This window comes from Macrobrachium nipponense, chromosome 1 (assembly GCF_015104395.2).
Source record: "Macrobrachium nipponense isolate FS-2020 chromosome 1, ASM1510439v2, whole genome shotgun sequence".
Classification (NCBI taxonomy): domain Eukaryota; kingdom Metazoa; phylum Arthropoda; class Malacostraca; order Decapoda; family Palaemonidae; genus Macrobrachium; species Macrobrachium nipponense.
The window spans coordinates 121,539,961-121,567,610 of record NC_087200.1 but is presented as its reverse complement, the minus strand read 5'-3'; the positions used below and the strand labels follow the sequence as shown (position 1 = coordinate 121,567,610).

At 47.1% G+C, this 27,650-nt stretch overlaps 1 protein-coding gene across 1 annotated transcript in view; it reads left to right on the top strand.

The window, feature by feature from the left end:
• The window catches only part of LOC135219591 (dedicator of cytokinesis protein 7-like), a 492,066-nt gene that overhangs the window by 140,396 nt on the left and 324,020 nt on the right, over positions 1 to 27,650 (top strand). Inside the window, 3 exon segments of the mRNA XM_064256479.1 lie at positions 58 to 226; positions 23,402 to 23,577; positions 23,921 to 24,015. Coding sequence (XP_064112549.1) covers positions 58 to 226; positions 23,402 to 23,577; positions 23,921 to 24,015 — 440 coding nt within the window.

The window sequence follows — 27,650 nt, the reverse complement described above, 5'->3', positions numbered from 1 at the left end:
ATGCATTTTGATTGCATTATGAGATATGATAAATATTTTAATTTCATTTTTCTTCAGGATGAGCGAACTCAATAATTGCCGCACAGAGCCATTAGTCCAGTATAGCCCAATTATACTCGATCGGTTGATTACGCTCATGGTTAGACCTCCGACTCTAGCTGGTCAACAAGTGAATATAGCTCAGTCGTGTTTCGAGACCATAGGCTGTTTAGTTGGTCGAGTTTCGGTAAGAAGTTTGCATTATTACCTAGTTTGCCATGTATTTGATATTTTTAATAGGTTGTTCTTTCCATATGTTCATGGTAGGTATGAAATAATATATTATTTTAAGATGCTTTGAATTTACTTCTGAAGAAGTTTTCATAAAACTTAACCTTTGTTTTGACATGAATACGAACCTACGCTTTCATATATTGAGAATAATTGTGCTAAGTGCACTTCAGCTGTTACTGAATTGTCTCACAGAAGAAAATCCTAACAGATAGGCCTATGGTCCTATGTGACTTGAGATGGCCTGACCCTACCATTGTGTTTACAGCTGCTTCCGTTTTCACATGCTTACAATATCTCCCATTTTTTGGCTGTGCTTATCTTGGTGTCTGTAGGGTGTGCATGCCCCCTAAGAGTTTTCTTACTCATCAGGTCGTAACCTGAAATATTGCAATATTTATTTTGGTGTTGCCTTAAAATTGTTTACTTTCAGATTTTCAGTAAGTTCTACAATGTATTTGCTGTTTAACGCAAGCCAGCTGTCTTAGGCATCTGTTGGACTGCATAAGGCGATCTTGAATTGCCTTTTGTTCCGATACGTAATACAAACCATCGGTCCTTTAACAATAGGAAGTAGCTAGCGGCAGCTGGAACAGTCGTAAGCTTCGAACAAGGGGAGAACGGTAGTTAACTGCTTGTCCGACAGTCGCGCGCCGCGCGACTGGGAGGTAAACAAATCACTTTTGCTTTCGGCCGCGGGTGTGAAGGACGTGTTCGTCATCGCTCTCTGCCCGCTTCATCGTCGTATGCTTTGTTTATATTGTGTTTTCTACTAATGGTTTGTTTGACTTGAAAATGAAACTGTAAGTACACTGTTTTCATTTTCATTACTTAATTATGAACCAACATGGAGCTATCGCCGTAGATGCGGCGATTTCCTCTCTTTTCATGAATTGAACCCTTGAATTATGTCTCGGTGCCGAGGGCGGGCGCGCTCGCGCCGAGTCATGTATTTTGGGCGAAAGTGTGTAATTGAAAAATGTAAGTACTTTTTTCATTATATTTTTGCCCTGTGCGTTCGTTACCGAGAGCGTGATTGCGCTCGGCATGAGCCTTTTATTTGGTATGATAAAATGCAATGAAAGTGGATTCGCAATGCAGTGTTCTTTTCATTTTCATTTATTTATTTGCATAAATTTAATTTGGATCAATTTTCGCTCTTACCCGGGAATTGATCCTTACGATTATTTTCTGTGAAAGTGAAATCGCAAGTGCAATATTCTGTTTCATTTTCATATATATTTTATGATAGAATCATATTATTTGGATCAAGTTTCCGTTCTTACCCGGGAATTGATCTTTTCCCCTTTAAGTTCTATGAAGTGATCGCAAGTGCAGTATTCTGTTTCATTTTCATATTACTTTTCACTGCTGTGCGGGGGTAGGGGAAGCGAAGGTCTGCCAGGAAGTCGTCGGAAAGCTCTCCCGCGACTCCCTTGGTATCCGATTCTTCGTCTTCCTTCCTGCCCCCCGCTCAGCTTCCTCGTTGTATTTTGTATTTGGGGTCTTCCTTGCGTTCGGGGTGGGGCATGTCTTCCCCCCCGTGCGTGAGGGAACCCCTCTTACTAATCTATCTATGCTACCGCAGGTGCTACATCCGTGGGAGACGACCTTGGACAGGTATGGACCACCGCGGCGGCAGGGCGTGCCTAGCATCCACGGGCTGCTGCAGCGTCTAGCGAGGTCTGGGGCGGTCTCCACTACTACCACGGCCGCTTATGCTGCTCCCCCCCCGCCTGGTCTACACTCCCCATGCTGTGTCGGTGACGCCGTCTGCCGCTACTAGGGCCGCCGCCGTACCTAGGGGGGGTTGCCGCCGCCGCCTGTTTTCTTTGTGTTGCCTGCCCCAGACTTCCGCTGTTCCAGCAGCTCGCCCCTGGACCGGCCGCCAGTACCCAGGTTCCCGCTGGCTGCCGATGATTCTACGAGGCGATCGCTGGGCCTGCCGTACCTGCCGCTGATGTAATTCCCGCTGCTGATGTGATTCCCGCTGTTGGCTTGGCTGTCCCTTCTGGGTCTACCGCTGCCGCTGTTCCTGCCGCTCCTGAGCTGGTTGCTGTTCCTGTCGCTCCTGATTCCTGAGCCTGTCCATGCTGGTCCTGCCCACGGTGTGTCTTCCCCAGTCCCAGGTCCTTCCGGACAGGTGCAGTCGGGCCGTGTTGCTTCGGCAATAGCCCCGGCTCCGGCCTGGATGGAGGACCTGACGACTGTCCTGCGTGAGCTGACGAGGAAGAGGAAGAAGAGGAAGCTGTCATCTTCGTCTTCATCGTCTGCTGCTGCTTCTTCCCCTTCGACTTCTAAGGCCCATAAGCCGAAGAAGAAGAAGGCTGCCTTCCCCCCTAAGAAGTCTCCTTCGGGAACTTCTAAGGGCCCGTCCCACCCCGGTGGGACGGGGGGTCCTTCTGCTGGTCCTCCTGCTCCTTCGGGAGCGGGGCCCGTCTCCCCTTCCGTAAGGAAGAGATAGACGGGGACCAGAGGAGTATCGGTTAGCTCTGGTACTTCCTCGCCTGGTGCTAGCGGCGATGCCGCTACGCCAGGTTCCGGCTCGGTCTCTCGTTCGCGAGAGATCCCGAGTGTACGTTCTCCCTCGGGAGAGTGTGCAGCCAAGTTTCGGCGCCAGAGTTCGCTCGGCGCCAAGACGCGGCACGGAGCAGAAGGCTGGTGAGAGCCGCTCAGGTGACTCTCGCCAGGCCAGCGGCCGTTCTTGCAGCGACCAGCTGGTAACCTGGGTTTTCCCCCCTAAGAAGGCTCCTTCGGGACCTTCTAATGGCCCGTCTCGCTCCGGCGATTCGGGAGCTCTTCTGCTGGTCCTCCTGCTCCCTCGGGAACAGGGCCCGTCTCTTCTTCTACCAAGGAGAAGAAGACGGGGACCAGAGGAGTACCAGCTTCGGCTGGCACTTCCTCGCCTGGTTCTAGCGGTTCTGCCGCTAAACCAGGATCCGCCTCGGCTTCTCGTTAGCGAGAAGTACCGAGTGGACGGTCTCCCGCGGGAGACCGTCCAGCCAAAGTCTTGACGCCCGAGCTCGCTCGCCGTCAAGACCGAAGCGCGGAGCAGAAGACTGGCGAGAGTCGTGCAGACGACTCTCGCCAGGCCAGTGGACGCTCTCGCAGCGACCAGCTGGCTGCTCGGGTTGACGTGACGGTTGCTGACCAGCCACGGGTTGAGGCGAGGAAGGGGTCCCCGCGGCCGTCGGTACCAGCCACGGCTGGTACCAGCGGCTCGACGCGCCGAGAGGACGCACGCCGGTCTCACCGCGACAGCGAGCCTAGCAGGTCACCTGACCGCCGCTCCCATCGGGACCGGGTGCGGGAAGACAGGTAACCAGCAACAGCGCGCCTGGACGCTAGAGATCAGCGTCGACGTTCTCAGCCGAGCCTCTCGCCCCAGGCGAGCGGCAAGGCTAGGCCTGCTGCTCGATCGCCACCGCGGGTTGACGATCAACAGCAGCTCTCCAAGCACGCTGGTCCTGCCAGCGAGCTAGGGGGGAGCGTCAGGTCTGCCTCTCCTGTACCTTCAACCTCCTCGGGCTACACCGGGAGGAGCGAGGTACCTAGGAGTGATCGCGAGAGGTGCGCCGCTCGCAATCCCGCTATGACGCCGTATGGACCAGGCACGGTTCTAAGACCGACCAGGACATACGCGCAAGTAGCTGGAGGCGACCGTCAGGGATCTGCCGCTGTTCCTCCTTCTGAAGGAGGAGTATCTCGGGATCTGTTCTTGCTGGAGGGACTGGACGGTCCTATTCCGCAAGACGCGGTTACTCCCGAGATACAGAGGAATTTTGCAGAAGTCATTAAGCTGATTCGTCAGCATAATGACCTTGCGGAAGGATTGCCGCTCCCACCAGCAGAGCCCACGTCTCTGCTCGAGTCGTTTTGGGGCCCGAGAGGGAACCCAAACCGACGGTGGGTCTGCCGCGATCGGAGCTTGCCGATTCTGTCTCGAGCCAGAGTCTCTCGTCTCCGGACAAGAAGGCTCTCTCAGTTCTGGCCGGTCGATCAAGCTACTTCCACCTCCTCTACTGCGACAGCGGCGTTTCTACGTGTCTTCGGACACCGTATTTAAATACTCCTTCGGTCCTCCTGAGAGGTTTCGACCTCGACGAGGACTGGAATGAGTCGCAGGACGGTATCGGCTCTCTCCTGTCAGGTGTCGATCAGCCCCACCCAGACGACGTTCACAGTGGCGGCAGACCCTTACCTACAGTGAGAGTTCGTAACCCTCCGCGGGAAAACGTTTTCTCCTGACGATACATTTTCCCAGACTCTGAGAGGCCATCTCGCGGCGATGGCTGCTCCTACTCTTCTCCAACTGCTAGTTCCACTCCAATTCCTCCCCCATTCCCTCTCTCCTTACGGCTACGAGGGAAAGGGGAGGGATCCTACAGAGATTTCTCTGTAGGATCCCACGTTGGGGACTGGGCTACCAGGGGGACCTTCGGGTCCTACCTGACGTAAGCCCCGGTCGTTGAGGAGGGATCCTGCCCCATTCTCGATTTCTACGGGAATCGAGATGACCACCAGCCGATATCGTTTGACGAATTCGGTGGGGGTTTCGCAGACTGCTTAGAATTCTACGGAATTTCTAGCGCATTCAGAGTGTTCGAGTTTTTTACGATCTCCAAACACTTAGGCGAGACCACGGTCCAAAGTGAGCAAGACGAGAATCCCCGATATGTTACACGATAATCGGGAACCTCGCCTATGCTTGAATTCCTGGAATTTCTAGCATTGGGAAGAAGACTGCTGCTGAAAGAAACTATCTCACAGTAGGCGACCAACCTGGAATAGAGAAGATCGGACGGGAATATCCAGTTTGGCTTGAACTATCGTCTTAGTATTCTGTTCACCATTGAAGCTTTCCTTCGAGGAAGACTTCTCCTTCACTCTCTTTGATAGAGATCGAAGGTGGTCGATCTCCAATCCTTATTTTGTTTTCTTGAAGGAAAGAATTTAGGATGGAGATCGTTGTTCAGAATCCTACAAATATACTACGTATATTAACCTCGCGACATGATTCTACTAAGCAGTTGAATTGTCCGAAGGGTAGGCGCATATCATAGTTAATATACGGATTGCGACTTAGAAGAGAAGTATTCTAATTGAACTGCAACTCGGGGTTGCCTGCAACCTCCCAGGAGTTTTCAGTTTCAATTTTATATACTTATGGTTTTGTCACGACAACACCATTTCAACTTTTATATTTACCGAAATTCGTTTCGCCTAAATATAATTGCTCGAGCATATCTTTTATGCTCGGTGGTTCTAGCCGAACGCATTCCTTCGTGGAATAATGGATTACCTGGCAACTCAGGATGACGAGTCAGCGAGAGCTCAGGCTCAACTACTGCGTATTGCTCTTCCCGGCTTTGATTAACTACCGAACCGTATCTCTGCCCAACAATCATGGACTTAGGTCTCTGATTAACGGGGATTCTCGCAATAATGAAGGACCATCTACTGCTGTGACGCTAGATTCCATCGCCTTCGACATTGCGAGAATTTTCAACAGAGATATCTCTTAGACTCTTTCATCTTTCCGTTTACCGCACGGTAACAGAAGTCTGTACAAGTCTTCCGCTGCATCACACTGCGATAATGCGAATGATTTTGCAGACATCTGAGTTTGTCTTCAAAATATCTCGTATTCGTAGGTGTACAATTGTTCATTGTTCAACCCGAATTACAAGATGTGTCAGAAGACATCGCCTACTCTCCGACCTGACAGCTCTACTTCCAAATGTTCAGCCCATGAGAAGCAGTTCTTCAGGCGGCTTTCCCCTGTGTTTTCATTACTGAAGAACGCCCCGCTTTCATTGCAACTACGACTTCTCACCGGACAGCAATGAAATAGCGGTTAGCGTTTTCAGTCATTTGTAAGCACAGGTTCAGAATCTTGAGAATCCTTCTCTCGATTCGTCTGTTGCATTCAATATCTACCTTCGTCTTCAACGGTACATAGTGTTGTTTCTCCTTAGCTGAGATTCAACAACTATGAGATGTTTTGCCTTCAGGGACCTCGGTCTCTAGAAGGCAATTGACTTTCGCCTGTTGGGCACATGCCTTAAGAGAATCATCACCTCGCTGTCCGGCATTGGTGACAAACAAATACATTATTTGTTTGGTCTCTCGGCATAACCCTTTAAAGGCGAAGGTCACATGACTTACTCGGATGCTTGGACAACTTGCCTCCTACCGAACGCAGTCAGTCGGCAGCTGTCAGAGCGCCCGAGTCAGTTACGAACTACGCTGTTGACTTAGTTCGGTTGTTACTGAGCAATCATTACTTCGTTTTAATAGCTTGTCACAGTACCCATACCATCGACACCCACCATGGAGTGTCGGTGTCCTATCCACTACCGAGAACTTCGCTGCATGGGGATAGGAGGATGCGAGAGACTTCGTGGCAAACGGACAGACCAGTATGGGTACTGAACATCACCGAAGTAGAGAAGAGGGATAGGTCATGCGACTATTTCCTTCTTTTCCTCTGAGGAACTGCATGACTTCTCCTGCGAAGTCAAGCATCCAGGGGATGGGGATCTGTGACGCTCGATTTCGTACCGAACTTCGTAGCGAAGACTCAGAACCCTTCGGTCCCTGACGATTGGTTCGAGTCGTTCACAATCCTCTCCCTAATGGACTTCACCGCCTTCGATGCGAAGGAGATGCTGCCTTGTCCGCAAGAACTTCTCCGTGGCGCAGGTACTGAAGGCAGGGGTCTGGTCCAACCAGACCACATGCCCTTCCTTCCACCTTCAGGATATTGCCCACAGGTCCTTGGATCTTTTTCCTTGGGACCCGTGGTGGCTGCTCAACACGTTGTGTAGCAAACCCAGACCCTCGCAGGCTGAACAGCATCGAGTCCTGGTGTGACCGTAAGAATGGATGAGTGAATGAGAGTGTGACTGGCTCCTCTTCCCATCTTTTTCTTCCCCTCTACCTGCTGTTTGAGGGACACGGTCGTCACCCTGCTGGATAAGGACAAGATGCAGGTGAGCTGCTCAACAGAGCCCCATCCTATCCCTTTCACTAGGGATAGGAGCGTATATCCACCACTTCCTCCAACAAGGGGGAGGAAGTGGATGCCAGCTTGAGACAAACCCATACTTTATGTTGCCTCTTGCAAACAGGAACAAGTTCTTGCTTGCTGGTACGAAGAGATACGCTTGCCTCTCTCTTAGTACTCGGCCCAGAGGTCTGACCATTGATCCTGCGGTGCACACCCCGATCAATCGGACAGAGGCTTGGATCCCTCCCTCGCTCTTACGACCAGGGAGGCATTCCAGGGATGGACGAACACCAGTCTGTTCATCAAAAGACTCATATTCCTCCCACCAAGAAGTGAGTCTTCCTATTGTTAAAGGACCGATGGTTTGTATTACGTATCGGAACAAATGACAATTTGTCGAAAATTGCATTTTTCCTAACTATACAAACCTGAGGTCCTTTAACAATAGGAAGTAGCTAGCGGCAGCTGGAATGGTCGTAAGCTTCGAACAAGGGGAGAACGGTAGTTAACTGCTTGTCCGACAGTCGCGCCGCGTAAACAAATCACTTTTGCTTTTGGCCCATGCAAAATACGCAGAGTGAGGGGTGGCATGAGGAGGGACTATATGTAAAGGACCTCAGGTTTGTATAGTTAGGAAAAATGCAATTTTCGACAAATTGTCATTTTCTGTAGCTCAGAGGTAGCACATTATAGAACAGCACTAGGGAATAGACTGCCAAGAAACATGGGAGCAAACAGAAGTGATGATCTTTGGGAAATGATGACTCCTTTTGTGGCAAAAGAACATCACAGCTACAGAAAAAGGCAACTCAAGATCTCCTTATGTAGTCCATCAGATGCCCAAGACAGCCAGATGATGCTTCTGCTGTCTCTTCCTTACAGCAATGACCCTTTCAAGGCGGTAGAGCCAGATTTCAGTCCCCGACCTTGTACTAACCTCAAGTCAGTGTGCCTGATCTAGAAATACTCCACCATATCTCCTCTAGCAAGTGAAGATCAGGTCCTCTGTGCTCCAGTAGGAGCCAGGCTTCTTCATTTCAGGATGAAATGGGAAACGAGAAAGGCAGAAACATGGGTGATAAAAGTTCTCAGAGATTGGTATTCCATCCCATTCAATGCAGAACCCCCTTTGACATCAACTCCCATCAGCTTGATGGCCTACACAACAGGCTTACAGAAGTTTTCCGCTCTGTCAGAGGAGGTGACTTCTTTGCTCAAGAAAAGGACTACAGAGGTAGTGGAAGACGTAAATGAGTGAATGCGCCTCTTGGACACCCTTTCCTCCATCGAGAAGTTTGTGCCACTTCAGAGACTGCACTAAGACCTCGCAGTTCTTCCTAAAGACCATTTTGCATAGGAAGTCCTCCCTGGATTTGTTCGTCTTCCCCATCACTTCCGAGATCAAGGAAGACCTTCAGTAGTGGCTTGAAGAAAGGAGGTTTGCAGTGGGGAAGTCATTACTTCCTTTGAACCCATATCTAACTTTGTACTCCAATGCTTCAGATCTGGGTTGGGGAGCTAATCTGCAAAATTTGGAAGTGGCAGGGACTTGATTGCAATAGGAAAAGCAGCTCCACATCAGTGTGAGAGAACTGAAAGCAATACACTTGGCCTGCAAATACTTTGTTTTGATGATGTACTGCAAGTCGATCATGGCTCACTCCGACAATGTAACAGCATTGGCCTTCATCAGGAATCAGAGGCACACATTTGTTCTCTCTTTGCCAAACAGCCAAGGATCTCCTGATTTGGGCTCATAATAACCACATCCAGATCATTACCCACTTCATTCAGGCAAACTGAACATCCTAGCAGTCAAGTTAAGTCGTTGCAGATAGGTGGTTTTACCAACAGAATGGCCACTGAATCCACAAGTGTGCACTGACTTGTAGAAACTGCATGGGAAGCCGTCGATAGACCTGATTGCTACGTTGAAGAACCACTGTCTTCCCTCTCCAGCACCGGACCCTCTTGCAGAGGCAACAGTTGCAATGTTACAGGACTGGTCCACCTTGGACGTTTACGCCTTCCCCCATTCAGTATGTTGAGGGAAGTCATCAATAAGTTTCAGTCCCACAGCAACTCGATAGTGACACTCATGGCCCCATTTTGGCCCCAGAGAGAATGATTCTTGGACCTTCTCACATTGTTGGTGAACCTCCCAAGACTCTTGCCACAGCATCAAAAGTAGTCTCAAGCAACCCTATTTCCATCAATTTCATCAGGGTTTGTCCCCTCTCACTCTAACAGGCTTCAGACTGCCAGGAAACTTGTAAGATGAAAAAGGATTTTCAAGAGCAGCTGCAAAAGCTATAGCCAACTGTAGGCGACAATCCTCCAATGTCTACCAGGCTAAGTGGTCAGTTTTTCACGTCTCATGTCGAAGACATGACTTCTCGTCTTTTAAAACCATTTTAGCTTAGATAGCAGACTGTCTGCTCTTCTTGAAGTCTTCTCAAGGATTGGCGACTCCTACAGTAAAGGTGGTGTGATGTGATGTGCAGGCGACCGAGATATACTGTTGGTGACACTTTAACAGGTTAATTGAGATGACATAGCATTCATCAAAGAATCATATTGTTACAAGGTTTATGGTTGCAATTTTTCTTTCTAGACTTATTTTGAAGTGTATGAAATATTGCTGTATTCAGAGCATTTTCAGTTCATAATGATCTAATAGTAGTTATGTGTAAGAGTGCATGTTGTTTTCCTCACTGTCTTTAAATATAGAAGATAGTGATGGGCTCTAGTAAGGAAGTGGTTTGTCATTTCCTACAAACCCATTGGGCCGTTTTTAAAAGAAAACCTTTTCTTTGCTGATTATAGATCATTGCTTTATTGTGATGCTGTTTAAGCCAGGTTTGTGGTGACTAGAGAGTAAAGCAAACTGGAAAGGTGTAGGTAAGGAAGTTTTTAATCCAACCACCAGTTGTTCATATACGAAACAAACCTTCGGTCTTAACATTAGGATAATACGTACTAGTGCCAAGCTGGAAACTGGTAGAATTAATAACAAACTTGTGAGACCCAGGGACTATTGGCATCTATACCAGGTCACAGGGTATGTAGTACCCAGAATGCCCTTGGTGTTGTGTGACCCATCAGTTACTTTCCTACCACCTTTAAGATAGGACGTGATTACTTTCTATTTGTTTTAAAGCTGGTTTAGTTTGCCTGATTTTATTCATATTTTCCCTTTTTACTTTTTTTCTCTCTCTGGGTGTTCTCAGTGTGGGTGTGATCTGCTAGGTGTGTGTACGTTGTGAGATGGAGAATTTTGCTTCACCAAGGGAAACATCTTCGGGTTCTCGAAAGAGACACAGGAAATGCCCTGGAGTGAGTGGGTTTCCTTGTTCAAGATTTTTGACATCAGTGTCTACAGATCCACATCCAACGTGTAGTAGGTGCAGAGAAAACGTATGTACTTTTACTAATCCTTGTTCAGTTTTTTGTGGTTGGTCGGTGGAACAGTGGAGGAAGTTTTATGAGAAAGGCCAGTACAAAAGAAAGGAGACAACGCCATCTTTGGATGACCAAGCATCGTCGGCTTCTTTTGTATCAGCAGTACACCAGACTGCTCCATATGTTTTGTCACCTGCTTTTGATGTTTCCCATACTCCTTCAGTTTCTTCCCGTCAGGGAGAGGGGGATCCTTGCCATCTTTGTTCCTAGTGTGAGCTCCTGATGCACAGAGAATGAAAGAAGCGTGGTCAGCGTTAGGCCTACCAGGTGTACCAACCTTGGAGGGGTTGCTTTCTCATTATATGGCGTCAAGTTTCCATCCAGGCCAGACAACGATGAATATTCCTCATCCCCCTGGCCTGCACTTTATGGGAGCTAATGCCGTGGCAATGACAACAATATAAATGTTTCCAGTGATGCAGAACATTGGAAGTAGTTTTGCAGCACACCTAGGGCTGTCAACAGCAGCCCCTCCATCTCTCTCTAACGCACAGACATGGCTGAAGCGATGACGTCACAGCCTACTGCTTCTCTAACTACTTTGTTGCCTCGGGAGACGAATACGCTTTCTGACTCTTTGGTACACACAGTCATGAAGAAATTGCAAGCTCTAGAGGACAAGATAGATAAGAAAGACAAAAAGAAAAGACGTGAATCGTCTACTTCTTCGTTTTCTTCCTCTAGTTCAGCGTCATCGCAAAGTTCAATGACGTCACTGCGTGTACCAGTCAAACGTTGGAGGATATGGGACTTTGTGACTGATCCTCAGGCCAAGAGAAGAAGAGTAAATTCTTCTTCATTTTCATGCCAGGACTGTCGCATCCCGGTCAGCAACAAAGTAAAGAAGACAGTAGCTGGTAAGCTTAACGCTGACAGGCGAAGTCTTTTTCAGGCGTCCGAACGAGCGAAAGCATCGACGGTTGCTGGGATAGTGGCCACTGTGGAGATGCCAGCAGTGAGGACAATGCGTTTAGGAGAGACTACACTGCAGTTGGTAAAATCAACGATCAGTGGGCAGAATTCAACGAAGAATGGGGAACGTATACCAGTTTCGCCTGTAAGACCTTTTAAGATAAGGAGGAGGATGAGAGAGCTCCCATTAAAAGGTCGAATAATAAAGAGTTGGTAACCTCTTCTGATACGCTGGGGGAAGGCGTTGTTCGACTCGATGAGAGATCAAGGCTGACTTCCCTGGTGGCCATCAGAGATCAAGGCTGACTTCCCTGGTGGTCATCAGAGATCAACGATGACGTGGCCGTAGAGTTGGACGGCGATGACGCATCCGAACGTTTGTCAGAGGATAAGAGTGAGTTAGCTTCTCCTGCGACCAAACACAATATGTTGCAACCGGGGGAAGGGGAAAACCAGGAGTTTCTGGCTTTGTATGGGGAGGTGGTTGATTTGATTCGTCAATTCAATAACCTTTCGAGGAGCATGGAGGCACCTGCCATTATGCTTCCTCCGGGAATCGATATGGTATTTGGATTGAAAAAGGATACGAAGGTGTCGTATGAATTACCTTGGTCAAGTCATGTGGAGTCAGTTTTACAGCACGTCAGTGCACAGATTGCTGGAAGGGATAATTCCTTAAGATCAAATAGATCGTTTAAGTTTATTTCCCCTCCATTGATGAAACAGGAAATATTATGCGACACCAATGGTTCCTTTGCTATCTAAACAAAAGAACCCAGATGTGGTAAGGTTAACCTTGGATCAAGTTAAGATGGAATGCCCTTTGATGACTTGTCAGGAAGCTGCTACTTTGGAAGCAACAGCTTCATCTGTCTTTCAGACTGTTTCTTGGTTAAACCTTTGGTCAACAGCAGTGGCAAAAATTGCATCCTCACAAGTAACGAGAAAAGTAGTGGATGAGTCAATGTTTATCAGATTGCTACAATCAGGTTCCAAAGCAATTGCTTACTTGACGAATTTAAGTGCCAATGTTTGGGCTAATATCCTGTTGATGAGGAGAGATGTGGCTTTGGTTAGATTAAGCTGCACTGTTGATTTGGATTCCCTGCTTGCAATGAGGAATGGGAATATCCTAGAGTCTCAATTGCTGTTGCCAGAGGGCATACCAGAAGATGCTATAGATAGGATAAGGGTGAACACTAACGACAGATTAGTACAGCAGGCAGTTAGGAAAACATCTGGCAGCCAGGTTAATTCTAACGAGGTAAGGCATCAGCAAATACCTCGTAAGAAACCAGTAAGTCATAACATCTCCAATAGAGCAACAAGACCCTCTTCCCCAAAGAAGTTAGCTCATCGGCCCTTTCACAATAGACCCAACAGAGGAAGGGGTATTAGGGGAAGGGGGAGAGGTTCAAGACGACAGGATGGGCGCTTCTCATCACTCAGCCACACCAGTTGGGGGGATGCCTGGCAAATCACTGGAAGGTGTGGCAGGAATTTGGAGCAGAGCAGTGGGTGGTGGATATTCTCAGAGTCGGATATTTGATTCCATTCGAAGTGACCCCACCCCTGACAGAACAACCATTACCGCACCTCTCCTATGCTCAGGAATCTCAGAAGGCTTTTATTCTGCAAGAGGAGGTGAAGAAGATGATGGAAAAAGGGGCTGTGGAACAAATATCAATTCCGTCAAAGGGGTTTTACAGCCGTATTTTCCTTGTCCCCAAAGCCAACAGGGATTGGAGGATAGTAATAGATCTGTCAACATTGAATCTGTTTATAAGGAAAACCAGATTCAGAATGGAGACCCCAAAGACAGTTCTAGCAGCAGTCAGGGACAACGACTTTATGCTGACAATAGACTTGAAGGACGCATACTTTTAGATCCCAGTCCATCAGTCTTCCAGGAAATTTCTCTGCTTCAGTCTTGCAAAGAAAGTTTCCTGTGCTTTGGATTGACAACATCTCTGCAAGTTTTTACAAGAGTATTCATTATCGTGTCGACATGGGCGCCTGCTCAGGGGATCAGGCTAATAAGATACCTAGACGACTGGCTGGTGATAGCAAAGTCCAGAGAAAAATTACTTTGGGACAGGGATACCCTTCTGCAGTTTTGCCACAGACTAGGCATTGTGATAAATCAGAAGTCAAAGTTGGATCCAAGTCAACGGCTGGTGTATCTGGGTATGATTAGAGACACAGTAAAAGCCAAATTGTTCCCAGCAGACCAGAGGGTAGAGAAATGCAAACAAGGGGTGAATGCCTTTCTGGAAAAGCAAACACAGCCAGCAAAACAGTGGCAAGTGGTCCTAGGAATTCTAAGTTGTTCCGATACGTAATACAAACCATCGGTCCTTTAACAATAGGAAGTAGCTAGCGGCAGCTGGAACGGTCGTAAGCTTCGAACAAGGGGAGAACAGTAGTTAACTGCTTGTCCGACAGTACCACTTTTGCTTTCGGCCGCGGGTGTGAAGGACGTGTTCGTCATCGCTCTCTGCCCGCTTCATCGTCGTATGCTTTGTTTATATTGTGTTTTCTACTAATGGTTTGTTTGACTTGAAAATGAAACTGTAAGTACACTGTTTTCATTTTCATTACTTAATTATGAACCAACATGGAGCTATCGCCGTAGATGTGGCGATTTCCTCTCTTTTCATGAATTGAACCCTTGAATAATGTCTCGGTGCCGAGGGCGGGGCGCTCGTGTCGAGTCATGTATTTTGGGCGAAAGTGGAAAAATGTAAGTACTTTTTTCATTATATTTTTGCCCTGTGCGTTCGTTACCGAGGGCGTGATTGCGCTCGGCACGAGCCTTTTATTTTCTATGATAAATGCAATGAAAGTGGATTCGCAATTGCAGTATTCTTTTCATTTTCATTTATTTATTTGCATAAATTTAATTTGGATCAATTTTCGCTCTTACCCGGGAATTGATCCTTACGATTATTTTCTGTGAAAGTGAAATCGCAAGTGCAGTATTCTGTTTCATTTTCATATATATTTTATGATAGCATCATATTATTTGGATCAAGTTTCCGTTCTTACCCGGGAATTGATCTTTTCCCCTTTAAGTTCTATGAAGTGAATCGCAAGGGCAGTATTCTGTTTCATTTTCATATTACTTTTCACTGCTGTGCGGGGGTAGGGGAAGCGAAGGTCTGCCAGGAAGTCGTCAGAAAGCTCTCCCGCGACTCCCTTGGTATCCGATTCTTCGTCTTCCTTCCTGCCCCGCTCAGCTTCCTCGTTGTATTTTGTATTTAGGGTCTTCCTTGCGTTCTTCGGGGTGGGCATGTCTTTCCCCCGTGCGTGAGGGAACCCCTCTTACTAATCTATCTATGCTACCGCAGGTGCTACATCCGTGGGAGACGACCTTGGACAGGTATGGACCACCGCGGTGGCAGGGCGTGCCTAGCATCCACGGGCTGCTGCAGCGTCTAGCGAGGTCTGGGGCGGTCTCCACTACTACCACGGCCGCTTATGCTGCTCCCCCCCGCCTGGTGTACACTCCACATGCTGTGTCGGTGACGCCGTCTGCCGCTACTAGGGCCGCCGCCGTACCTAGGGGGGGTTGCCGCCGCCGCCTGTTTTCTTTGTGTTGCCTGCCCCAGACTTCCGCTGTTCCAGCAGGCTCGCCCTGGACCGGCCGCCAGTACCCAGGTTCCTGCTGGCTGCCGATGATTCTACGAGGCGATCGCTGGGCCTGCCGTACCTGCCGCTGATGTGATTCCCGCTGCTGATGTGATTCCCGCTGTTGGCTTGGCTGTCCCTTCTGGGTCTACCGCTGCCGCTGTTCCTGCCGCTCCTGAGCTGGTTGCTGTTCCTGTCGCTCCTGGTTCCTGAGCTGTCCCATGCTGGTCCTGCCCACGGTGTGTCTTCCCCAGTCCCAGGTCCTTCCGGACAGGTGCAGTCGGGCCGTGTTGCTTCGGCAAATAGCCGCCCCGGCTCCGGCCTGGATGGAGGACCTGACGACTGTCCTGCGTGAGCTGACGAGGAAGAGGAAGAAGAGGAAGCTGTCATCTTCGTCTTCATCGTCTGCTGCTGCCTCTCCCCTTCGACTTCTAAGGCCCATAAGCCGAAGAAGAAGAAGGCTGCCTTCCCCCCTAAGAAGTCTCCTTCGGAACTTCTAAGGGCCCGTACCCACCCCGGTGGGATGGGGGGTCCTTCTGCTGGTCCTCCTGCTCCTTCGGGAGCGGGGGCCCGTCTATCCCCTTCCGTAAGGAAGAGATAGACGGGGACCAGAGGAGTATCGGTTAGCTCTGGTACTTCCTCGCCTGGTGCTAGCGGCGATGCCGCTACGCCAGGTTCCGGCTCGGTCTCTCGTTCGCGAGAGATCCCGAGTGTACGTCCCTCGGGAGACCGTGCAGCCAAGTTTCGGAGCCAGAGTTCGCTCGAAGCCAAGACGCGGCACGGAGCAGAAGGCTGGTGAGAGCCGCTCAGGTGACTCTCGCCAGGCCAGCGGCCGCTCTTGCAGCGACCAGCTGGTAAACCGGGTTTTCCCCCCTAAGGAGGCTCCTTCGGGACCTTCTAAGGGCCCGTCTCGCTCCGGCGATTCGGGGAGCTCTTCTGCTGGTCCTCCTGCTCCCTCGGGAACAGGGCCCGTCTCTTCTTCTACCAAGGAGAAGAAGACGGGGACCAGAGGAGTACCAGCTTCGGCTGGCACTTCCTCGCCTGGTTCTAGCGGTTCTGCCGCTAAACCAGGATCCGCCTCGGCTTCTCGTTAGCGAGAAGTACCGAGTGGACGGTCTCCCGCGGGAGACCGTCCAGCCAAAGTTTTGACGCCCGAGCTCGCTCGCCGTCAAGACCGAAGCGCGGAGCAGAAGACTGGCGAGAGTCGTGCAGACGACTCTCGCCAGGCCAGTGGACGCTCTCGCAGCGACCAGCTGGCTGCTCGGGTTGACGTGACGGTCGCTGACCAGCCACGGGTTGAGGCGAGGAAGGGGTCCCCGCGGCCGTCGAACCGAGGTACCAGCCACGGCTGGTACCAGCGGTCGACGCGCCGAGAGGACGCTCGCCGGTCTCACCGCAACAGCGAGCCTAGCAGGTCACCTGACCGCCGCTCCCATCGGGACCGGGCGGAGACGGTAACCAGCAACAGCTCGCCTGATGCTAAAGATCAGCGTCGACGTTCTCAGCCGAGCCTCTCGCCCCAGGCGAGCGGCAAGGCTAGGCCTGCTGCTCGATCGCCACCGCGGGTTGACGATCAGCAGCAGCCCTCCAAGCACGCTGGTACTGCCAGCGAGCTAGGAGGGAGCGTCAGGTCTGCCTCTCCTGTACCTTCAACCTCCTCGGGCTACACCGGGAGGAGCGAGGTACCTAGGAGTGATCGCGAGAGGTGCGCCGCTCGCGATCCCGCTATGACGCCGTATGGACCAGGCACGGTTCTAGGACCGACCAGGACATACGCGCAAGTAGCTGGAGGCGACCGTCAGGGGTCTGCCGCTGTTCCTCCTTCTGAAGGAGGAGTATCTCGGGATCTGTTCTTGCTGGAGGGACTGGACGGTCCTACTCTGCAAGACGCGGTTACTCCCGAGATACAGAGGAATTTTGCAGAAGTCATTAAGCTGATTCGTCAGCATAATGACCTGGCGGAAGGATGCCGCTCCCACCAGCAGAGCCCACGTCTCTGCTCGAGTCGTTTTGGGGCCCGAGAGGGAACCCAAACCGACGGTGGGTCTGCCGCGATCGGAGCTTGCCGATTCTGTCTCGAGCCAGAGTCTCTCGTCTCCGGACAAGAAGGCTCTCTCAGTTCTGGCCGGTCGATCAAGCTACTTCCACCTCCTCTACTGCGACAGCGGCGTTTCTACGTGTCTTCGGACACCGTATTTGAATACTCCTTCGGTCCTCCTGAGAGGTTTCGACCTCGACGAGGACTGGAATGAGTCGGAGGACGGTATCGGCTCTCTCCTGTCAGGTGTCGATCAGCCCCACCCAGACGACGTCCACAGTGGCGGCAGGCCCTTACCTACAGTGAGAGTTCGTAACCCTCCGCGGGAAAACGTTTTCTCCTGACGATACGTTTTCCCAGACTCTGAGAGGCCATCGCCGCAAGGCGATGGCTGCTCCTACTCTTCTCCAACTGCTAGTTCCACTGGGAAGGCGAGCGAGTATCCAATTCCTCCCCCATTCCCTCTCTCCTTACGGCTACGAGGGAAAGGGGAGGGATCCTACAGAGATTTCTCTGTAGGATCCCACGTTGGGGACTGCGCTACCGGGGGGACCTTCGGGTCCTACCTGACGTAAGCCCCGGTCGTTGAGGAGGGATCCTGCCCCATTCTCGATTTCTACGGGAATCGAGAGGACCACCAGCTGATATCGTTTGACGAATTCGGTGGGGGTTTCGCAGACTGCTTAGAATTCTACGGAATTTCTAGCGCATTCAGAGTGTTCGAGTTTTTTATGTGATCTCCAAACACTTAGGCGAGACCACGGTCCAAAGTGAGCGAGACGAGAATCCCCGATATGTTACACGATAATCGGGAACCTCGCCTATGCTCGAATTCCTGGAATTTCTAGCATTGGAAAGAAGACTGCTGCTGAAGAAGACTATCTCACAGTAGGCGACCAACCTGGAATAGAGAAGAACGGACGGGAATATCCAGTTTGGCTTGAACTTTTGTCTTAGTATTCTGTTCACCATTGAAGCTTTCCCTCGAGGAAGACTTCTCCTTCACTCTCTTTGATAGAGATCGAAGGTGGTCGATCTCCAATCCTTATTTTGTTTTCTTGAAGGAAAGAATTTAGGATGGAGATTGTTGTTCAGAATCCTATAAATATACTACGTATATTAACCTCGCGACATGATTCTACTAAGCAGTTGAATTGTCCGAGGGGTAGGCGCATATCCTAGTTATTCTACGGATTGCGACTTAGACGAGAAGTATTCTAATTGAACTGCAACTCGGGGTTGCCTGCAACCTCCCAGGAGTTTCAGTTTCAATTTTATATACTTATGGTTTTGTCACGACAACACCATTTCAACTTTTATATTTACCGAAATTCGTTTCGCCTAAATATAATTGCTCGAGCATATCTTTTATGCTCGGTGGTTCTAGCCGAACGCATTCCTTCGTGGAATAATGGATTACCTGGCAACTCAGGATGACGAGTCAGCGAGAGCTCAGGCTCAGCTACTGCGTATTGAACTGCCTGATAGCAGCTCAGTATCAGCTGGGCCTCCGAGATGCACGGTCAGTTATGTCTCTCTCTCCCCTGCTTTGATTAACTACCGAACCGTATCTCTGCCCAACAATCATGGACTTAGGTCTCTGATTAACGGGGATTCTCGCAATAATGAAGGACCATCTACTGCTGTGACGATAGATTCCATCGCCTTCGACATTGCGAGAATTTTCAACAGAGATATCTCTTAGACTCTTTCATCTTTCTGTTTATCGCACGGTAACAGAAGTCTGTACAAGTCTCCCGCTGCATCGCACTGCGATAATGCGAATGATTTTGCAAACATCTGAGTTTGTCTTCAAAATATCTCATATTCGTAGGTGTACAATTGTTCATTGTTCAACCCGAATTAACAGATATGTCAAAAGACATCGCCTACTCTCCGACCTGACAGCTCTACTTCCAAATGTTCAGCCCATGAGAAGCAGTTCTTCAGGCGGCTTTCCCCTGTGTTTTCATTACTGAAGAACGCCCCGCTTTCATTGCAACTACGACTTCTCACCGGACAGCAATGAAATAGCGGTTAGCGTTTTCAGTCATTTGTAAGCACAGGTTCAGAATCTTGAGAATCCTTCTCTCGATTCGTCTGTGAAGACGTAGGTTGCATTCAATATCTACCTTCGTCTTCAACGGTACATAGTGTTGTTTCTCCTTAGCTGAGATTCAACAACTATGAGATTTTTGCCTTCAGGGACCTCGGTCTCTAGAAGGCAATTGACTTTCGCCTGTTGGGCACATGCCTTAAGAGAATCATCACCTCGCTGTCCGGCATTGGTGACAAACAAATACATTATTTGTTTGGTCTCTCGGCATAACCCTTTAAAGGCGAAGGTCACGTGACTTACTCAGATGCTTGGACAACTTGCCTCCTACCGAACGCAGTCAGTCGGCAGCTGTCAGAGTGCCCGAGTCAGTTACGAACTACGCTGTTGACTTAGTTCGGTTGTTACAGAGCAATCATTACTTCGTTTTAATAGCTTGTCACAGTACCCATACCATCGACACCCCACCATGGAGTGTCGGTGTCCTATCCACTACCGAGAACTTCGCTGCATGGGGATAGGAGGATGCGAGAGACTTCGTGGCAAACGGACAGACCAGTATGGGTACTGGACATCACCGAAGTAGAGAAGAGGGATAGGTCATGCGACTATTCCCTTCTTTTCCTCTGAGGAACTGCATGACTTCTCCTGCGAAGTCAAGCATCCAGGGGATGGGGATCCGTGACGCTCGATTTCGTACCGAACGTCGTAGCGAAGACTCAGAACCCTTCGGTCCCTGACGATTGGTTCGAGTCGTTCACAATCCCCTCCCTAATGGACTTCACCGCCTTCGATGCGAAGAAGATGCTGCCTTGTCCGCAAGAACTTCTCCGTGGCGCAGGTACTGAAGGCAGGGGTCTGGTCCAACCAGACCACATGCCCCTCCTTCTACCTCGGGATATTGCCCACAGGTCCTTGGATTCTTTTTCCGCCCTGGGACCCGTGGGTTGGCTGCTCAACACGTTGTAGCGAACCCAGACCCTCGCAGGCTGAACAGCATCGAGTCCTGGTGTGACCGTAAGAATGGATGAGTGAATGAGAGTGTGACTGGCTCCTCTTCCCATCTTTTTCTTCCCCTCTACCTGTGGTTAGAGGGACACGGTCGTCACCCTGCTGGATAAGGACAAGATGCAGGTGAGCTACTCAACAGAGCCCCATCTTTATCCCTTTCACTAGGGATAGGAGCGTATATCCACCACTTCCTCAACAAGGGAGGGGAGGAAGTGGATGCCAGCTTGAGACAAACCCATACTTTATGTTGTCTCTTGCAAACAGGAACAAGTTCTTGCTGCTGGTACGAAGAGATACGCTTGCCTCTCTCTTAGTACTCGGCTCAGAGGTCTGACCATTGATCCTGCGGTGCACACCCCGATCAATCGGACAGAGGCTTGGATCCCTCCCTCGCTCTTACGACCAGGGAGGCATTCCAGGGATGGACGAACACCAGTCTGTTCATCAAAAGACTCAGATTCCTCCCACCAAGAAGTGAGTCTTCCTATTGTTAAAGGACCGATGGTTTGTATTACGTATCGGAACAAATGACAATTTGTCGAAAATTGCATTTTTCCTAACTATACAAACCTGAAGTCCTTTACATGCCACCCCTCACTCTGCGTATTTTGCATGGGCCAAAAGCAAAAGTGATTTGTTTACCTCCCAGGCGCGACTGTCGGACAAGCAGTTAACTACCGTTCTCCCCTTGTTCGAAGCTTACGACCGTTCCAGCTGCCGCTAGCTACTTCCTATTGTTAAAGGACCTCAGGTTTGTATAGTTAGGAAAAATGCAATTTTCGACAAATTGTCATTTCCTTGGAGAAGCTGGTACGACACTGGAGACTACACTTTCGATCATTGCAATGGAGGATGAAGGAGTTTTGGTCGCCAATGGTAGATCACCCATACGAGCAAATTCTTTGTCGACAGAGGTGAGGAAAGACCTTCTATGGTGGGTGCAAGACAACAATCTTGACAGTGGGAGTTCCCCTTCAGCAACCCTCTCCGGACCTCTTTCTGTCCTTGGATGTGACACTCGAAGGATGGGGCGCCCACATGGAGGAGCTGATGATTTCAGGGAAATGGAGTTGCGAGGACAGAGAACTCCATATAAACGTGTTGGAGTTAAAAGCAGCATTTCTGGCACTTCAGGAATTCTGGGAGAGGGTGAAGGGGCAATCAGTGGTATTGATGTCGGACAACACCACAGTTGTAGCTTACGTAAACAAGCAAGGAGGCGTAGTATCTCGGCAGTTACACCTGATGACAGTTCAACTTCATCAGTGGCCTGTAGAGAACTTAGTAGATATCATAGCCAGATATATTCCAGGAAAAAGAAACATAGTGGCCGACAAGTTGAGCTGGAGGGATCAGACCATAGGAATGGAGTGGTCCTTGCATCAAGAAGTGGACAGAATGCTCATATTGTGGGAAAGGCCAATCATAGACCTATTCGCAACCAGGTACAACAAAAAGTTGGAAGTGTATTGTTCAGTAGTCCCGGACGCAGAGGCAGTAGCAGAAGATGCGCTACAACACCCATGGGACAATCTGGACATGTATGCATTTCCTCCATTTTGCCTAATCCGTCAGGTTCTGAACAAGGTAATGCGGTCTCAGAACCTCAAAATGACTGGTAGCCTCTTTATGGCCAAAGGCAGAATGGTTTCCGGATCTGTTGGAACTCCTAATAGACGTGCCAACAACCTACTATGTCAGCCACACGTGGAGAGGTACCACCAGTCGGTGCAGTCCCTATCACTTCATGGGTGGAGACTGTCAAGTATCTCCTGCAAGCGAGAGGCTTTTCTCAGAAAGCAGCAACACAGATGGCAGGAAATATCAGAAGGTCATCTGCAGTGGTCTACCAAGGAAAATGGTCCGCATACTGTGATTGGTGTCGTAGAGGGAACTTGTCTCCACTCGGAACCACTATTCAACAGTTAGCAGATTTTCTGATATATCTCAGGACAGAAAGGCATATGTCTGTATCTGCTGTAAAGGGATACAGGGGTGCCCTAGCTTCGGTTCTGCGGATGGAAGGCGTGGACATTTCTTCTTCATGGGAGATGGCTATGTTAATGAAGAGTTTTGAGCAGTCCTGTTCCCCGAAGGAACTAAAAGCTCCAGATTGGGATTTGACCATGGTACTGAGTAGTCTTACAAAACCCCCATACGTGCCATTGAGACAGGCCTCAGATAGAAGCTTGACCCTGAAGACAGTCTTCCTATTGGCCCTAGCCTCAACCAAAAGGGTGGGGGAACTACATGGTCTGTCATATGTGGTGAAGCATTCGAGAGGTTGAAAGTCTATGGTTTTTGAGTTTGTCCCAGAATTCATTGCCAAAACTCAAACCCATCAGTATTGGATGGCAGATTCAACTCCTTTTCCATACCTTCTCTGGCAGAATTTTGTAGACAATGACGAGGAAGAAATGCTTCTGTGTCCTGTCAGAGTACTAAGAGCGTACTTAAGAAGAATGAGACGTCTCAGGCGGGGTTGCCGAAGGCTTTTTGTAAGTGCAGGACGGAACAAAAAGGAAATGTCCAGGAACACAATATCAGTTTGACTGAGAGAAATGATCAGGAATGCATACTTGACAGAAGACTAACAAACCTGAGGTCTTAACAGATAAAGGCCCACCTCTAACCACCCCTCTAGCAGTCTAAACTAGGTTGGAAGAGTTAACTGATGGGTCACGGAACGCCAAGGGCATTCTGGGTACTACATACCCTGTGTGACCTGGTATAGATGCCAATAGTCCCTGGATCTCATAAGTTTGTTATTAATTCTACCGGTTTCCAGCTTGGCGCTAATATTATCCTAATGTTAAGACCTCAGGTTTATTAGTTATGAAAAATACAAATTGGTTAAAAATTTGTCATTTTAGGGCCACCTGGAGTCACATACAGTTTTACATAAGAAGTTTTTGTGGTTTTTCCTTTTTCAGATCCTGAAGTAATGGCAGTGGTTTACATTTTAGCACTCGTTGTTTTACGGTATCAAAAATGTTATAATTTTTTACAGGGACATTTAGAAGAGAAAAACGATCAACATGGACGCAATGGGACCTTGTTGACTTATGTAGCCTATCAGTCAACTCTCCCCCACCCTGATGATGTTCCTCCAACTCCGGTAACACCTACCCATAGCCATATGCCCCAGCCTCCAAGTTCAGTTCCAACCCATCGAAAGTACTCTAGGTAATGTGGTTGTGCTTTAAATTAAAAGAACTAATACTGTGTGTCTAATACTATTTGAAAGAAAAAACTGACTTACTGGTGTGGTGAAACTACAGCATTTTGCCATAATGTGATATGATTGAGTTAGTGTTTTAGTTTTGAATATTGTGGTTTTTAAGATGGACATTTCATCATATTACAATAAAGATGGTTTTATTTTTAAATTGTGTTTTTTCAAGATTTTAAAACCTGCCGAGCATCTGGTAACAACTTCAATTATAGGCTGCAAGCAGTGAAACCAGAATACTGGGATATTGTAGAAGTTGGTGCCTTGTGGCTTTTGACATGCTTCTTTTTATTTCAGGAGCAATAGTAACCCTGATTTAGGAATTGAAGCTGATGCTGAAGTAGGAGGAATATTCTCTCGAGGACTAGATAGAACTAACTCCATGAGAACAGGTGAGATTCATTGTTAAGATTATTTGTTTTTAAGAGCACTCTTGCAGTTATTGATTTCAAGAGGATTTGTCAAGTTAGCTAGGTTTTATGAGAGATTATGGGCTCTTTATAATATTTGAGATGTGGAGTCATGCATTTTACTTTTGCTTATTCAGTTTTTTTGTGTCCTTTTTGTTTTGATATCATCCTGATGTTAAAACAAGCATCGAGCACTGGTATTGACTCTTTAGTGTGTACTCATTGGTTAGATATGAACTTGGTATATTTGGAAAAATGTCATTTGAAACCTTTTGTGACCTAGTTTGTCATCTATAAAGCCACTGTGGAAATTTATTGGATGAATTCCAGAAAAGCTGTGTTCTTTTGTCTTCAGATCATCCATTTGATTAGTATATATTTGAAAAAAAAAAAAAGAGAGGTGGGGTTGGCACTACTTTAATTCTTCATGCAGGAAAAAGTTTTAAGTTTCATGCTTTAGATTTAATCACAGTAAACTTTTGTCAATATTTAATGGATTGTTAATGAATACAGGCAGTCCCCGGGTTACAACGGGTTCGGCTTACGACATTCCGAGGTTAAGGTGCTTTTCAATTATATTCATCAGAAATTATTTCCAGGGTTACGACGCCTACAAACGCGGATCTGGCAGAAGAAATATGACACCAAAAATGTAAAATAATCAGTATTTGAAGGTTTTTTGGTGAAAAATGCTATAAGAATGCAGTTTACATAGTTTTTAATGCACTCAAAGTATTAAAAGTAAGGTTTTCTTAGGATTTTTTATGATGTTCCAGCTTATGATGATTTTTGGCTTACGACACGTCTAAAGAACAGAACCCCCGTCATAACCCGGGGACTGCCTGTATATGCATTTAGGACAGATAGTAAGTGTATCCCCAGGACATGAGACCGAAATTAAAAGAAGGATAAGCATGGGATGGAGAGCTATTGGTAAACAAAATGAGATTATGAAAAGTAAAATGCCACTTTCTGTAAAAAGAAAAGTATTTAATCAGATGGTCCTACCAGTATTAACTTATGCATCAGAAACATGGAGCCTTACTAAAGCCTTAGAACATAAGCTAGTTACAACTCAAAAAGCTATGGAAAGATAACACTAAGAGACAGAAAAAGAGCAACATGGATACGAGAGCAAACTAAAGTAGAGGATATTCTAACAAGTAAGAAAATGAAATGGGCGTGGGCCGGACATATAACAAGAATGTCAGATAATAGATGGACAAAAAGGATAACAGAATGGGTCCCTAGAGATTGCAAATGAAGCATGGGAAGGAAGAGAAGACAATGTATAGAATGACACAGAAAGCCCATAAACAGATGAGAGTGGAAAGACATGTCTGAGGCCTTTGTCCCGCAGTGGACTAGCAACGGCTGATGATGATGATGATGTATTGTAATTTGTCTCACAAGCAAGCCCATTACCAGCAGTTCCCAGCTTACAACGGGGATTCCGCTTTTGAGACGTGTCATAAGCCGAAAATCGTCGTAAGCTGGAAAATCATAAAAAATCCTATGAAAACCATACTTTTAATGCTTTGGGTGCATTAAAAACTATGTAAACTGCATTCTTATTGCATTTTTCATAAAAAACTTAAAATATTAATTATTTTGCATTTTTGGTGTCATATTTCTTCCGCAAGATTGGCATCGTAAATGCCGTAACCCTCGAACGTGCGTCGTATACTTGGAAATAATTTATGATGAATGTTATTGAAAAGCGTTGTAACCTTGGAATGTTGTAAGCCGAACCCATTGTAAGCCCTGGACTGCCTGTACTTATAGTCCCCATTTCATGTGTCATGAATATCTTGGACAAAAATATCCAAAGGAAAAATGTCTATTTGGCCATGTGTGGTAAATCCATTGGCCCCTGGCTGCACAGCCTTATCAGTCTTCATTCCATAGACTCAGTTTTTGAAGGATTGTCCTTGTTTTTTTTTCTCATTACTTTCTTATATTCTATTTTATTTATATTTTTGTTATTCTTCCAATTCTTTGCCTTTTACAATGATTAGTTATTATTTTAATTAAATTAGTGTCTCTGGCATGCCATATCTGCCAGTAACTAAGGAAACTTATAAGTGACGTGAATTAGTGATAAAGAGACTTTGTTTTGTTAATCTAGATTTTTTTAAAACATAATCAGGAATCCTGAAGAAAACGTTCTTAATTGGAGGAACTTGTAAGTCCTGTCTGTCACCAACATCTCATATTTATTCTCAATTCTCTGTACTTCTGAGTTAATTGAGTATGGCTTTAAGCATCATGTAAATATTAAATATTAAAATTCATTAAATAGTAAGAAAATGAACCCTTTGATCATGAAATGACGTCACTTCATGTTGAACAACTCTAGTTGCAGTAGGATATGAGACCCATTATGCATGCCAAGTTCATGCACCATACATCAAGATACAAAAATGTATATGTACGTATAAACTATTGGCTTAGACTGGGTGTTTATTTAAGATAAAGGTATGGTAGTGAAATTGATATTTTACTTACTGAATCCTTTACACTGTATATTATTATGATATATAGCGTCATCTTAAAATAAAAAAAAAACTGGTCATCCACCATGTGCATTTAAGCTGGTTATGCTAGCGTTTACATTTTCAAAATCAGTTGGTTGAGACCTAGTACTACCGAAATAATTATGAGAATCAGGTTTTAGTTGCTAAAAGAAATGTTTTATTACTGGATTTATTATTTTCATTTATGTACATAAATACAAAACTGGTATACAAAGGTAAACTAACAAATATTAAGCTAAAATCCCTTAAAATGACAAAATATCTCTTTCTAGTTTCATTTGTCAATGGGTGAACTCAATATTGTTCATGCCAGTTCTTTGGTAAGTGGTTGTTAATTATAAGAGATGGTCATGAATTGTTCCATAAGCCATAAGTTTGGTAATCTTGTTGGAAAGCATAACCTACTATAATCTACCAAAAATGGAATTTGCTCTACAAGCATAACTATTATAATCTACCTGAAATTTTCCTGGTGAATAAAGCTTAGTTTTATTTTTCACTTTTATTTATTTAACAAGATCGGATTACAGACTATGTTGGAAAAGAGGTTAGCCTAATGTTATCAGGAGTATCAAAAATGTAACTCGCATAGAAAACGGGATAGATAATGAAGTCATGTTGTGGGAAAAAATTTTTATGAGTCTCAGGTGAGATTTGGTACATGCGTATAAAATATGTGCTAGTTAACAGTTAAGATAGGCTGTTATGTATTTCATGTGGAATTTTGCTACATGTACTGTAAGCTATGAGTTAGCCCTAGGGTACCCTATTGTGTAGGTTTATCACCGGGCAGAAGGGTCAGACCCCTTAGCTATCTGTTAAGTTGCGGTGACATTGTATTGCCTTTTTTTTCATGTTAATGTATTTAGATTTTTTCATTTTGTTGGGAATACCTACGGCCTGTTTTCTCTCATTGGTTTCATTCCCAACCGACTCAGCTTGCCAAGGCTGCAAATTTTGTGTGTGATATTGAGTAAGTGATTGATTTACAGTCGTTAAAACTGGTGCCACAACATCTAGGCTATTGATAGCATGATACTGAGTAAGGTGCTCCTTCGGTGGAGGGGATATGCAGAATAC